The sequence below is a fragment of the Physcomitrium patens genome, chromosome 1 (genome assembly GCF_059467195.1).
Source record: "Physcomitrium patens ecotype Gransden chromosome 1, ASM5946719v1, whole genome shotgun sequence".
In the NCBI taxonomy this organism is placed as follows: domain Eukaryota; kingdom Viridiplantae; phylum Streptophyta; class Bryopsida; order Funariales; family Funariaceae; genus Physcomitrium; species Physcomitrium patens.
In genome coordinates this window covers 4187476-4202658 of record NC_143410.1, presented here as the reverse complement: position 1 = coordinate 4202658, position 15183 = coordinate 4187476, and the positions used below count along the sequence as shown (strand labels likewise).

The following is a 15183-nucleotide window of genomic DNA, read 5'->3' as shown; positions in this document are numbered from 1 at the left end:
TGGCCAAAGGAGCCAGTTCTAAGGGAATGTGGATTTGATTCCCGAGCAGTTACACATGCCGTTGTACGGGCATCATCATCCGCGGATAAATTAAGCTCGCAGATGGAGCTAAACATCCTGCACGAAAAGATATCTATCAATGCAAGGCACACAGACTATATTATTCTTAATACACAGTTTAATCTCACAGGTAGCTCCAGGCCCACGTAACCTTGGTTTCAAATTCACGCCCTCAGAAGAAAAAGTATAATCCTCTACAGATTTTCTCCAGTGCACACACAATCTTCGCCAGTCGAAAAGAAAAGAAAAAGTAGTTCTAACTGCCTCACGAAGCAAAAGAGCCAAATAGAGAAAAGGAAGCAGTACAGACGAAACAGGGAAAAGGAACGGTAAAGGAGAATGGGGTGCGGTGACCGGAGCCCGGGTCGGCGCGGGGGATGGTTGAGCTCCCTCTCGTAGCAGAACAGGCAGCAAGCAAGCAACGCAACGCAACGCCGAAGTGGGACTGGGCTGGACTGGGCAGGTTGAGGAGACCGCGAAGGACAGCAGGCTATGACGGCCCTGCTGCGTGAGCCGAGCTGAGCTGATCGAGGAGGGAGGAGGGCGGCCTTCTTGGCTGAACTGCCTCGTGGGCAAACGATGATTCAGTGGAGCAGTTTGAGGAGGAGGTAATCTTGCGAGATCAGATGCTGTAGCCGCAGGAGGGAAATCTGTCCGGATTATTTGGGGTGAATCTCACCAACAAACGATCTATCGATCCTCTCTTCCCCTTCCCTGCCCTGCCCCCCATCTCGCCAAGCCTTGCTCTCCTGCTCCTCCTGCTCCTCCTCCTCCGCTTCTTCTGCTTCTCTCTCATATAAGCCCTCGCAGGTCCCCCCTTAAGCTATCGTCACACCCATTCAAACCCGAGCGGAGCTGATCCTCTTCCTTGGAAATCGCATTGCTGTGTCCTGCCCATTCGTCATGGCTGGTGTATCCGTGGCGGTGTGATCAGTGCCACTGAATTGGACCATGTCTCATACAGGTGGAGTAGCGCCTGCGGCTTGCGAGGCGGTGGTGAGATTTTGCTGCATGCTGGGTCGTTTCCATGTGCTTGTGGTTCGGGATTGTGTGTTGTTCGATTGCTTGTGTGGGTAGCAATGTCGTTTGCTGATTTGGTCATGCTGGAGATGGGAGAATGGGAGTTGATTGTTGAGGTGATGGTGAGAGTGGAGAATGTGTAGGCACCTATGGCTTTGGGGAGTTCTATTTAGACTCATGCGTATGGTTTATTTGAGTGGCTTAATCGGTTTTTGGAGGGAATGTTATTCCGATTTCGAAAAATCTTGTTGGTTTTGCAAACCTTAAACCTTTTTGTTTTTTGTTTTTTTTAATAAAAAAATTCAATTAATAATAACATGTTAGAAAAATTGAGGTATTGGTGACGCGCATCACGAGGAATTGGATCGATTGTGCGGAACTTACGATCATCTTTAAATGTCCTCATTTGGCGTAAATCTTCGAAATGCATGGCTTCCATTCGGTGATAGTGAGCATTTGTTAATTTTGCTGCACAGAAGCACCCACGTCTGTAATGAGCATCTTCCTCGCGAGGATTAGATCTGCCCAGTGGTCCATTGTTTAGGGCGGTCTATGTATAATCGTGAAGATTGCAATGCTGGATCTTCACTGATCGGAGGCACAAACCACCAGATTTTCACATTCCTGAGTCATAGGAAGCAGTCAGGTTTGTTCACAGTCTTCAATATTCAGCGGTTGAGAGAATCGTTGGAGCCTCGCCGACGGCGTGCCGTGCCGAGAAGCTGAAGGTACACAGTGGTGTCAACGAACATCTGAGTGCACAGCAAGATTCCACGAATAGTTTGGGATGGGTTGATCAGCGAAATCGAGCGAGCGAGCGAGCTAGCGAGAGAGAGAGAGAGAGAGAGAGTGAGATTACCAGTGTATAACTGCCCAATTCTGTTGAACCAGGATTGCGCGGGGCAGTTACCCAGGCTGGAGTGATACCCCAATTCTGATCACGGTGCCGTTAGTGGTCTTCATGACCGGCCTCGTTTGGTATTACCTCTGCACCACAAGACTTCTAACGCTGGATCGTTTAGGAACCGAACGGCACAGACAATGAGCTTGTAACTTGTAACCTCCTGGCGAGTGCCCCCGATGTGCAACTCCATTCTGCACACGGAGGTTAAGTGGTCGCCACGTATGCTTAAACTACCTGTAATGCTTACCAAAAGAATCTTGACATGTTTCCTGCGCCATGTTGCATCGAGTCGCGACACCCTCGATGGAATTGCCATTTATTATGACTTCAGCATGAACGAGAGTACAGGAAAGAGATACTTTGTGATGACTTCAGCTGGGTGTTTAGGTTTCGCACAAAACTATTGATCAAAATCGGCGAGAGTCGTGAAAGAGATCTATTGCACCACTTTTACACGCGTGATATTGGTGGCGACTTTTAGCAGAATAAGATCTTCTGAGTGTTGTGAAAGAAGGATTAAAAGGTTGGCCGTCGTGAAAACTATATCGCATTTGATCCCATCACGAAACGTAGCCAGTAAGTTGAGCGGCAATCATGGAGCTGCGGCCATTTTCCGAGTCGCACAAGAAGCAAATTTTTGCTCCGGACGTGCGGCGGGCCATAACTGCCTGAGAATGGTGACGATCACGAGCAATGGCTGTATGCGCACGGGTACTTGAGTGAAAAGACAAGGTAGGGGAATTTACAGATGATCGGAGGGTTTATTTAGCCTGCGGAGGTACCAGTGAACCGTTAGCTTGCGTTTCGGTGTAAAGGAGTGATGTAGTATTATTTTATGGTGAAGCATTTCCAGCTTGTGACCTGTTGTCCGGGAAAGGTACAGGAGCTGCTTGCAGGATGATGATCCATGGAGTCTGCCTCGACTGCATGTACTACCCATGATACTGCATCCGGCTGCGGCTGGACGCTCAAGAAGCTCAAGCACCGCAAAGTGCACGCTGCTCGCTCTCTCAAGCTGCGTGGCGGCCAAGAGGAGCAAGACCGCTATCCGCGGCGCTTGGTGCCCCCCCAAGCTCTTTCTCTCTCTCTTCTCTCTCTCTCTCTCCTTGTTCTTCGCAACTCTTTCAAGAGCAGAAGTGTTGCGACTTTTTCATTTATTTCAATTGATCAACTTCTGTGCTACTGTCATGTACTTCCATAGGCTTGAACCCTCTAAACACTCACGAATTCCTAATCATTGGCAGAGACTTCCCAATCTTATTGTGATTTAAATTCGTCAACGAGATAGGATTTCTTAGCAACCCCACAAACAGGTTCTATTCTGGTCTATGGGGGTGAAATCCAATAAATTCGTCCGAGTACTTCACGTTTCACACAGGTTAAAAAGTGTGTAGTTCAGCAATGTAGACAACATCAGTATAGTATATACGTCTGTTGCCAGATTGTCGCGGTTGTCGAAGAACGCCAACAGTGGTGTTGTAGGTATTTAAAATTCCCCGTGTCTTGCACATGACCTCTTTGCTCCACTCCCACCTTCCTGCAGGACATTGAAAATGCACTGGTAGACCATCAACATCTGCGAAGTCTTAAACACAACCGAGCTGACGAAGCTCACTCACTCTCTTCACTGGGTGGAAGCCAGCAGCTCCCCTCAGACATTGCCAATGGCCTTCGTACAACCCCATGGGACTTTCCCAAGACTCTGAATCACAGGCTTGTTGGGAGAGACTGCAGCTATGGCGTAACCTGGTCTTGTGTAAGCCCAATTATTTCATATTCAACAGCTCTGTTTCGTCTGTACTTGAAAGAAATTACAACTTTGATGTAGGAGCAACACCGAAATGACATCTATCTCGCCACTTATTCCCACTGTTTGGGTACAAGAATCTTCGATATTTGTACTATTCTCTCCTTTCTTCTGTGGGGATGGGAAAGTCTATGGCGACTTAACACTGGGGTTAGTATCGGTTGCATGAGTTCTTGGCAGATTTCTGCTTGTTTTTGAGGTTGTCCAGAAGTATGAGTTGATATATTGAAGCTGTAATGAGATTGTGGACTCAGGCGGGAAAATGCTCTACGACCAAGAAGCAACATCAGAAGCAGAGTATGCGAGCAGCTGTTGAGAGTCGGCGCCGTCTTGCACGAGGACCTCGAAGTGGGAGTACCATAGCTGATGCCCAGGCCGGAGTACAACCCATGTTGCCTTCGGAGGATCACCGCGTGGTGAGCACTGATTACCAGGCCGCCGGGACACAAGCCTTGATGAGGGTGACCCTCTTGGCTGCCGGTTTTGTGATCGGTGCCAGAGGCATCAGCGCCAGATTGATAGGACAGGTCACTGGCGCAATTGTGCAATCGTGGACTGAATCTTGCAGGTATTTACTTTCCTCCCAAACATAGACTTGCCTTTTGTTTTAATCCAGATTTTTGTCGCCAGAACGCAAACCTGGGATTCGGAGAAACAGTGAAAGAGCCGCGGAGAATGTTGGGCTAAGTTCATTTCTGATTTTTCCGTTCAGGCCGGATTCAATACCTATTCGGCTGTTTCGTATTCAAGGGAAGAAGGCTGTAGTTCAGACAGCAGTTTCATTAATCGAGCAAGCTGTGGCCAAGTACAAGGATCTTTGTGAGTGCAAGCGCCGAGGGGAATTCGTGCAACGAGAGCACGTCATCAACGGTGTGGAATTTTACTACCAGCCCCCTCCCCGCAAAGCTTTCACAAACAACGACAATGAGCATTCACCCAAGGCGGAAGATGGACCAGGGGCACATCTCAATGATCCAGTGGCTACGACTGTGCCATTTCAGCCACACCAAGTTTGGTTGCAACACTTGCAGCAGCAGCACCACCAAGTGCAGGCTGTGGCCGCTCATCAACAAACACAGCAAGCTCACATCCCTATGCTTGATGTATCTGAGGTAATGCACCAGTTGTCGAAACTTCTCGTGTAAAGTAGTAGAAACGTTACGAATCTGAAAACAATCTTACCAATTCGATGTTTTAGTGCTCTCTTTTTCAGTGTTCATTCACAACAACGAGATGGATCTTATCCGTGCGGAAATTAGTCAATTCAGAACGATACGTTGATGATTAAATGAGTTATCACATGAGTTTGATTTATGGTACCTTCATTCAACCGCAGGAGCAGGTAGTGAAGGGAGACAATGCAGTGGATTGCCACGGCCAGGACCACAACAAAGTTACGCATCAATCGCATGTCTTCTTCGACTGGCAACCTCAGGTAATGTTTCGCAGCGGAAATCCTGACATTGACCATTATCATTACCAAGAGTCTAAACGACTTATAAGTATCGACACTTGCCTCTCGTAGTGTGCTGACTGAACTTTCCTGTTGAACTTATGCCCCCAGGTTGAGAGACAGCTAATGGGTTTACAGAGCTCCGACTTAGAAAATTCTCACGAGTGCGTATCGGAGTTTGAACTTCTGGACCATGGGCTGCAGCAATCTGTGGCCTCCTTAGAGCATGCTCTGCAGCAAGTTCGCCTCGAGCAGCGGCTCCTTCAGCACAATCGGTCAATTGGCTATATCAATTCCAACATGACCAATTGCAACAACAATGACTGCGGCATCCACCTTCAAGGTCATCGTAGCCAATATTCGCTCAGTTCTAAGAACAATCACGGCGAGAACAACGGTATCTGGTTAGATGCAAGCTCAGATGTCCAAGCGGGTCAGCCACCAGCGGTTGCATCAACAGCCTATCATATGGGATCAAGCTTGTTCTTTTTCCGTGATGGTGGTTTGCCACTACCAACTCCATCGCAGGACGACAAATCCGATGCAGATAGTAACTGTACTTTCCTAGACAGCACTCCTTGCACGCCGTTCGATTTTCCTCACTGCGATTTTCTGCGCGATAGTCTGCCAAATTTTACTTGGGGGACTGCTCGGGAGACACCCGAGTACAGCTTGTATGAGGCTTCTCCTTTGCAGGAGGATGTGGACGACAGCGTCTGTATTGTTTGCCTTGAACACCAAGCCAGCGTCCACCTCATGGTATGTCCGTAAGCTCCCACAAGAGAATTCATTGCAATATTCGCAATATTGTTCGATGCATGGTGCAGTTTTACTGTTGCATGTTTAAGCTGACATAGTGCAGGTGGGATTGCAGCCATGTGGACACAACTTGTTTTGCTTCTCTTGTGTCGTGTATCTGCTGACCTGCCCTCTCTGCCGCCAGCCCATTGTGGCCCTCCACCCACGCGACACAAACTCTGACACGGCGGACGTTGTCGACCTTCCCAACAATCTGAACACCTCGAGCCACAACATGTGGAACTGGATTCCAGGTGCATCAGTCTGATGCTCGAAACCGCAGGTTGGAACCTTCATTCTGCCGGCAAATGTTGAGGTTGCGGGGATTGTGACTCGTGGTTGATTAACAACACAACGTTTGGGATTGAGGAGGCTTGGTATTACTTGGTGATATTGCAACTTTCGCAGGATTTTTTTTTCATCTCCGTAACGACTTGTGCTGACGCTTGATTGTGCTGAGGCGACAGGATGAAGTATGATGTGGGTACCAAAAGTTGCTCAATGCGACAAACATGCTCATTGGCACAGGTTGAAGTGCCCTTGAGCGATAAGGTTCGGGAGCAACCGCTTAGTGCTAAATTTGCACACGTCGCCACGTTACACACGACCAGCTTTAAACACGGAGAACATGAGGCACTTAAGATCATAGGGGTGTTGCAAAAATTTGTGAATTTTGGTCGCAGATGGTTACACCTTTTGAGTGCAAAAGCGTAAATAATTATATGGTCTCAACGGGTACAAGTGCCTGTTGGTGCTAGACGTAGATCAGAGATATTTTGGTCGGAGCTTACAAATTGTAGGTACTTTCCAAACTGACACTGAGAATAAACACATTTTGGTAGGCACTTGAGTTGTTACTCTTATTAAGGTGGATGATGCAGCGTGATTTCTGAAATAAGGATATGTTAGGTTAATTGCTGTAGAAGCAGCTGTGCTATCCGCCCCGTTTGGTTTGCTGAATTAGAAACAATAAAGCGATGACGGAAATTATCGTGGTTGTGGCTTGTGATAATGTTTTGCGTAGAATAGGCTCCAGTATTTGTAGCAGAGAACAGAGACATGAGATATGATCGACACTTCTAAACCTTCCAACTGAAGTTACTATGTTTTAATTCCATATGGACTTACACGAACTCATACTCCATGCTGTCGTTGTTCTTCAGGTTCTATTGTAGAGTTCGCCACTGTGATATCTCAAGACTTGGACTGTTATATAAGGAGGAAAGAGCATGTAATTGATTTGTCAAAACGTTGAAAGTTTGTTCAATGGTAGTGGTGTGATAGTGTTTGTTATATCGCTTAATTCACTGCACGCTGCGATGTCACGAGGCGTTGTCTTTAAAGAAGACATAAACTTGAAGAGTTCCTATTTCATGGAACTGTTTTTGCTCGCTAGATTCTGCAAAAGAGCCCGCCTCTGTAAATGGCTGGGACGTAGATCTACATCCCCACAACCTGCGTCATGCTTCAATAGAGATCCGTCTACTTACACCAAGCGGGAATTATAATTTACCACTCAAGCGGAGAGAAGGTTAATAGCTGAGCTGACGGAAGTTTTCTGCAGAGTAGGATCCAAAACCTCACAAGAACAAACTGCAAACTGGGTCAGGCAATTTTGCACCGAGACCAAATCCATGTGCTCCATTATCACTGGATTCTCGCATGGATTTACAGTGACCGACTAAGTTATTTTCTCCCTACACAGGAATCATGTGCATTGCCAGTAATTCACCACGTCATGGATGTAATCAAAGTCCGCCGATGGAGATCTTCTCGGATGCGTGAAAGGAGTATCCATGGATCCAATGGCTGCAAGCAGATTTTCGTGGTCCAGCTCACCACTCTTTACTGCAGCATCTGCTGTGTTGCTCGAACTGGCGGGAGTTTGATACTGATCCACACATACATTGTCCGCTTGCGTGAGTTGAGTCTTCTGTAGCCGAAGCACTCTCTGTGTAACTGACTAGAGTACAGTAATCCCTCTAAAACTCAATATGCAGTAACTCAACAACTTCTGATGTTTCCAAGTCCATTTTATGGTGGCAACTCGATATTTCAAACATTTAGAGTTGTTTGTAAGGAATTGAAGACACCTAGCTTGTGTTAGAGTTCTTTCAACATCATGTATGTTGAGAAAGGTATAGGTTTTGTAATGTCAAGGAGCTTGATCACAACATAGAAGTCAAAAAACTTCAACCTCTTTGCTTGCAATGTTTGTTAGCAATTCATCATGAAATAACCACTCATGTCCTATTACATCATCAAACAACTACTCACGTTCCATTAAAGCTTTTGAAAGAGGGTTAAAGCTTTTGCAAGCGGGTTAAGAAGGGCTTCTATTGACATTGGATAGTGTTTAGATGCTATTTAGAAACTTATTGTTGATGATATCTTCATCCATATTACACTAAATTTCTTGGTAGTAAATAGTGAATAATCTTGTGTGTTGAAAGAAATTGGTAATTTTTAATGGAGACATGGCAATTTAAATATTTTTTTATTTAAAAATAAAATAATATTTTTTTTACTATTTTATAAATAAAAGTGCCAATAATGTTACTTGAAAGCAATAGTTATGCCAACATCCATTAAATAGAATTTTGATATTATATTTAGAGAGTGGTGCTACCTCAATATGCTCAATGTCCAAATCACTTATTCTATAAGATGGTGCATTATTAAGAAAGAATAGAATCTTAGGATCTATAGCTTACATTTTTTATTCCAACAATAAAAGATAATTTTTTTTTACTTCTATTTTAATTTGATGTCAATTCTAATACAAGTCAAGCTTTATCATTCTTTATTCCTTCAATTTTTTCATGTGCAATTATATAGTCAAGTTCCATCTAGAAATAAAGGTATGTATTTTTATTTCATTTTTTTATATTTAAGAGATTTTTTAGAATATATTTTAAGACCTTCTCTATCAAAGTAGGAAACTATGAGATAACAACTTCTATATTGATCAATCTTCTTTCTTCAAATAACTTATATGATTTAAAAGAAAAATACTTTTGGAAGTGATAAACCATCCATTTAAAAATCAAAGGACATTCTTTCTTTGATTGATTTTTAAGTATTTAGCAAGTTGGCCTCCCTTCATTTTTATTTTATTTTATTAGCTCTTTTGTCACTATTTCTTTGCTTACTAGTTATTACAAGATCTAATTTGTCAATTCCTTGTTCAATTCATAGAAGCAAATAATATGTTCCCTCTTTGCTAAAAAATGTATCAATTGTATGCTCTTAAGATTTTTATACTACTTTAAGATGCTACTTATGGTAGATTTTGATGAGGCTTTGAAAAGCCAAAATTCTCTTTAATCTATATATAAATATCTTTCCATTTGTATCTTAGATTCTCTACCTTAAACATGAAAATCTTTAACTTTTGAACTTTAATCTAAGATATAAAAATTTGGTTGGATGTTGTTGGATAAATCTTTTGAAGACATATTCAAATTAAAAAAGAATTTAAGATGTGCACAATAGTGAATGTGGTATTATTGTAGTTTTTTTTTTTTTTTTTTTTTTTTTTTTTTTTTTTTATCTTACTACGTTTATATGGTTACTTTAGATCTTCATATGTAATTGCATATATGTCTAATACTTCCAATTTTGGGGATGTAAATGAATGGATAAATAAATAAAGTAAGTAAGTCAACATTTGAGGCTAGCTTCATGTTATTGTTATTAGATTCATATTAATTCTCTTATTATCATAGAAAAAAGCGAAAATCAAGTAGTGATGATAGTAGTAGCAAGAAATTGGATAAAAAAAATATTATATTATTATATTATATAAGTTTTTAAAATTAATACTTCTTTGCTTTTGGACAATATATGTAAAAAAAATAAAGTGCTCAAAAACATAGATGTTTATAGATATTTTACATGATTAGACATATGTTGTGATAATTTTTTAGAACAACTTACACTATATGCATTCAAATAAAATATAATAATTTTTTTTTATTAAAATGCTTGTAATTTTTATTTTTATTTTTATATTTTATAAATTTATATAAAATGCATGTTGTTCATAGAACTCAAAATCCATGCTTAAGAGTTCTAAAAGTAAGCAATATCATTTTCAAGGATTCTTCTTATTTTTGGTTTTACATCTTTAGTTTCTATAAGATGACTAATTTTAGCCACTTATATATATTCCAAAATAGTTTTCAATAGATACAATAAATGAAATGATAAAATATTATATCTTTTTTATCACTATGTGTCACAAAAATGGAATATAATCCAATCAATTGGCTCAAGGCATCTTAGCCTTCAAATCTCTATTGTCAATTTTGGTTGTTATAAAATATATTGGTAATAGAAGAAAGTGCCAAAAGGAATGGAGAGAGAAGAAAGAGGGGGAGAGAGAGAGAAAGAATGGGACAAGCAAAAAAGCTAGAAGGAATTTAATAAGATATCTTTATTATTTATATATCATGTAGTATTTAATTATTCAAATTGATGTCAGGAATTTAATGGCAGAAAATTACACCTATATTTAAAATAAAGAATTTATAAAGTTCTATGTTCAAAATCATAATGATTTAATCATAGAATATTGAAATATATATATATATATATATATATATATATATATATGTTTTATTTTTTTAACTAATATAAAATAATTAAATAATATATCTTGAAATTTATATTTTTTTATATTTAGAATTTTTAAGCTTTAATGTATGTAAATAGAATTTCCAAAATATAAAAAATATATAGATATTTAAAGGCTCTATTATAGATATAGATGGTATAAGAAAATATAGTAATAATAATGGTCTTTCTAATCTTAATTAAATCATCTTCTTAGTATTATAGAATTAAAATTTTAAAATATTAATTTAATATGACATTTTATTTTTTTAATTATACATAAAAAACTTGTAAATTTTAAATAAGCCTATAAAATAATTAATCTATTTAGAAACTCTTTTAAAATATTATATGATGCCATACATAACTTCTTCAAATATGTTAAGCTTCTAAATCCTTTTAACAACTTTTTCAACTTCCAATATTTTTCAAATCACAATTCTTTTAAACAAACCAAAGTTCCTAATCTAATTATTAACTCTTTTGTAGCTTTTTATTTTTACATATGTGTTTCTTTTAATTGATGTTTAGAGCATAAATTATGTAAATCTTATTAGAAAAAAATAGTTGGAGAGAGGTTTTGAAAGCAAAAAGAGAAGTTAGGGCATCTATATGGATGAATGAAGATGGATGATGAAAATCTCTATTCCTATTGGCCAAAAAACATGCCTAATAGGCTTCAAGGAGGCTGCCTGAGGCCTTATTAGGGATTAGGATTACTCTTTCAAGACCATTTGAGTTTTGGAGGCTAGACTCAGTAAGTTTAGGTTTTTGGCTATGGTTTTGGTGAAATTTTTGTGTGATTTGGAGTTTATATGAAAGAAATATAAGTGCTCAAAGTTAAGGTGTTGATTTCATACCTACTGTCACTCTTTTGGATATAACGTGTGCGTACAAAAAACAATAAAGAATCAGCGACTAGGATTGAAAAAAGTACTTTTTTAACTATACTTTTAGCATATTGTTTGATGGATTCTAAGTTGAAATAAAGGAGATATTGGAAGTTGAAGTCAACACTTTAAATCTAAAGATAGTAAGTAATCTAATTTACTAGTGGTTGTATTTTGAGCTATATCTTGAGCAATTTGACAAGATTTTGGCTCAAATTTTTTTAAATTGTGTGTAATTATATTAATAAGCACTATGTACAAATTTTGTAGTATTTGGAATTTGGATTTTTGAGATATGAGGAAAATAGTTTTTAGGTGCTTCTAGATTAGGATTTGAAGCACTTACTAGAATTTCTAAGTTGTTAGAAGATAAGTAGTAGATTTACGATTCATTTTTTTTGTTGTAAAGCTTAAGAATAGAATCTATATTAAATAGAAATTTGAAAAAAATTGAACGGTTGGATCAAGAAAAATAAATTTTTAAAGTTTAGGATAAAAATATCCTTTTCGAGAAGAAGATATTTTGAAGGACTTTGTTATAATTTGAACTTTTGTGCAAAATAAAGGGATTTTGGAAGATAAGACATCATATATAAGTAAAAGCTAAACTCTCTACAGCTAGATATCTAGTGTATTTCCAGATTGCAAATCACACCATACAATTATAGTTAGCTACCATATATACTACTAAATTCTAAAACCTAGCTTACAATGTGGACTAGAATGACAAAGCCCTTATTAATCAGTTTTGATATGAATTGAAGGATAATGTCAAAGATTTATTACTAACAATATTAAAGGCAAAATCTTTGGAACAATTCATTGCTTAAGCTATTACATGTAATAATTATTTATTTGAAAGATGTTAAGAACAAAGACTTGATTGAAGAGGAATAAATCAATTATTATGGCAACTTTCAAGTTTTCAGAAGCACATTTATTAAGGCGAGAACCAATGCAAATTGATACAATATATTTTAAATCTGTCACATAGTAGAAAAAGACTTAACAATGTCAAGAAGGCTTATGTTTATATTATAGAGAAGCTAAATACGTTGTCATATTGCATGGTTTTTTATTTGAGAATACACTAGGTAATTAGTTGTAGAGAGTTTAGTTTTAACTTATTGGCCAAGCTCCAACAAGTTATTTAACCTTAAAAATAGAAGAAAAATAAATACTACAATATCAAAAAGATATTGGATGAATAAACCCTTTTATATTTAAGAAGTTTTGTACATAAGGCTTTCTAAAATATCTAGAAATTTTCTAATATTCTTGGCTATACCAAATAATAACTAACTGTTATTCTTGTTGTGTTCAAGCTTCAATATATCAAAGCAATTGAACTAATAGAAGTGGGTTCGAACACAGGGAAAGACTGGTTATATGAATTGGATCTGTTAGTGTCACAATTGACTTTACTTTGGCTATCTGAAATCAATTATCAAACTACAAAACACCAAGGCTTACTACTTCTGTCTTAATTCAATCCATAATCCATTCTACAATTATCAATTCAACAATACTTCCATATTCTTATCCGTTCATATTCTACTTACTCTATTTGTGATTTATATATATTCAATTACTCATCTCCAGCTTACCTATTGTATTCAATTTTTCAATTAATCACAGAGAATTCAATATCTTGGCTTACGACTTTCATAGTCTGGCACTTCAGACTAACTTCTTAGTATTCAGAAACTATCCATTACTCGTCAATAACAAAGAAACAAAAAGAGGTAGCACCAAGCTTGCTCTGGCTTACGATTATTACAGTCTGGCCCTGATCTCCCTTTCTTCAACCTCTTTATCCTATTAAAAGATGGATCGTCGGCCAACGGATTCCAAAGGTTATGATCCTTTGAATTCTTAACCATTTATTTCACTAATAACCTACTGTTACCAACTAAACTACCTAATCATTAGTCTAATTCTCAAAGTTATCAATAACCAACCAATAATTTACTACAAATTTTATTTACCTATTCTACATAGCGCCACATCTAATTGTGCAGTGCCCTCGCAAACATTATTTAGCCTCAACTTATAAAGACGTAGTAGCATTGGCTTCTTCAGTCAATGGCATTGGCTTACCATCCTTTGAATTGGTGACCTTCTCCTCTGCTACATCTTCGTTGTCTGCCTCGATGTTCGATGGTTCTCCATCCAAATGCATTGTTAGATCTTCATTCAACAAAACCAATTTCCATACCTGAGACTCAAGATGGCAATTTGATTGTCACACTCTTCTAACATCTTCTACCATTCTTCTGTCGGTTTCAAAGGTGTCTTCGAAGGTGTTGTCACTAAAATTGGCATATTAGTCCACACTAAATTATTGGCCTCCTTCACTAATGGAGCTAGTTTAGTCTGCAACATTGCAACCTCTATCTGCAGCCGTTCTTGCCGTTCCTTCCAATCTGTCTCTATCTTTGGTTTCTCAGACACCATATTCGCCATCTTCTCCTTTAACTACAAAAGAAAACACGATGCTTGTCAAGAGTCCTCCTTTTACTTCTTACTATGGTCCAATCAATTGGGTCGACTCTCCCTTATTTTTCACGATTCGTCATGATGAAATACCCTATCATCATCATTATTTATCCCCCTCCCCTCCTTTTTGGAAAAAAAAATCCATCCAGATTTATATATAGTAAAGTTTAAGCCGATTACCATTGATCCGTGTCATAAATTTAGTATCCATAAAATCTTCCAATTGCACAAAACCATTTGGAAATCTGTCAATAACTCGATATGGCCCATGCCATCAAATTTGAAATTTTCTTGGAAAATTTTTAAATCGACTATCATAAAGAAGTACCAAATCATTTGGCATAAAAGCCTTTGATCTAAGCTTACTATCATAATAAGTCTTCCTTTGTTTTTGTGTAGTTTCTATAATCATTAATGCATTGGCTCTAGTTTCATTCAAATTTTCCAATTCTTCTAAATGGTGTCGTAATGAATCTTAATCTCTCAATCTAGTATCTATAGCAATTTGTAAACTTTGGACTTCTAATTCAATAGTTAATATTACTTCTTGGCCATAAATCAATTGGAAAGAGATAGTATTGGTAGTAACTTTATACGTAGTACAGTATGTCCATAAAGCTGCGAACAACTTAGTGTCCTAATCTGTTTCCGCTCATGAAACTATTTTTGTTAAGATTTTACATAAAATTCCATTAGTCTTTTTCGTTTGTCCATTGGTTCTAAAGTGATACGGTGTAGTCTTTCGATGTTTTATCTCGTATTTAGCTGTGAGTGCTTTGATTGTACTATTTATAAAATGAGTTCCTCGATCAATAACCAATTCTCGTGGATAACCAAACCATGTAATAATATTTTCATACAAAAAGTTGCTACTATATTTGCACTATCGATTTTCGTAGCTATGGCTTCAACCCATTTTGTTATGTAATCCGTTGCTACTAGTATATATTATTTTTGTCCATTTCTCGAGGCTGGTATAATTGATCCTACAAAATTAATTCTCCATTTTTTTAAAAGGTGCTTGAGCCAAAATTGGTACTAATGGCATTGCAGAAGTTTCAGTAGGTCGACCCATTCTCTGACATGGATCACAATGACGGATGAATTGGTGGGCTTGTGCAAACATTGTTGGCCA

General features: G+C 38.4%; 1 protein-coding gene across 9 annotated transcripts; it reads left to right on the top strand.

The window, feature by feature from the left end:
• The first annotated feature begins 486 nt into the window (after positions 1-486).
• Positions 487-7032, top strand: LOC112278691 (uncharacterized). 9 transcript variants are annotated; one of them, XM_090245038.1, is made up of 10 exons: positions 488-1056; positions 2469-2716; positions 2868-3044; positions 3528-3740; positions 4046-4359; positions 4504-4903; positions 5128-5226; positions 5356-6003; positions 6107-6325; positions 6510-7032. In XM_090245038.1, the coding sequence occupies exons 3-9, from the start codon at positions 2892-2894 to the stop codon at positions 6308-6310; spliced, it is 2031 nt and encodes a 676-aa protein (XP_090101164.1). In that variant the 5' UTR covers positions 488-1056; positions 2469-2716; positions 2868-2891; the 3' UTR covers positions 6311-6325; positions 6510-7032. The 9 variants fall into 9 exon arrangements, with proteins under 9 accessions (XP_090101211.1, XP_090101164.1, XP_090101116.1 ...); XM_090244990.1 differs by having other exon boundaries at positions 1972-2716; XM_024512328.3 differs by lacking the exon at positions 2469-2716.
• Positions 7033-15183: the final 8151 nt, after the last annotated feature.

Excerpts from the sequence above, each read along its gene's own strand:
- LOC112278691 (XM_090245085.1), top strand. The coding sequence starts at position 2,892 with ATGGAGTCTGCCTCGACTGCATGTACTACCCATGATACTGCATCCGGC. Across the intron at positions 3,045-3,527 it reads ACCGCTATCCGCGGCGCTTG|GACATTGAAAATGCACTGGT; the intron begins GTGCCCCCCCAA and ends ACCTTCCTGCAG. Across the intron at positions 6,004-6,106 it reads AAGCCAGCGTCCACCTCATG|GTGGGATTGCAGCCATGTGG; the intron begins GTATGTCCGTAA and ends GACATAGTGCAG.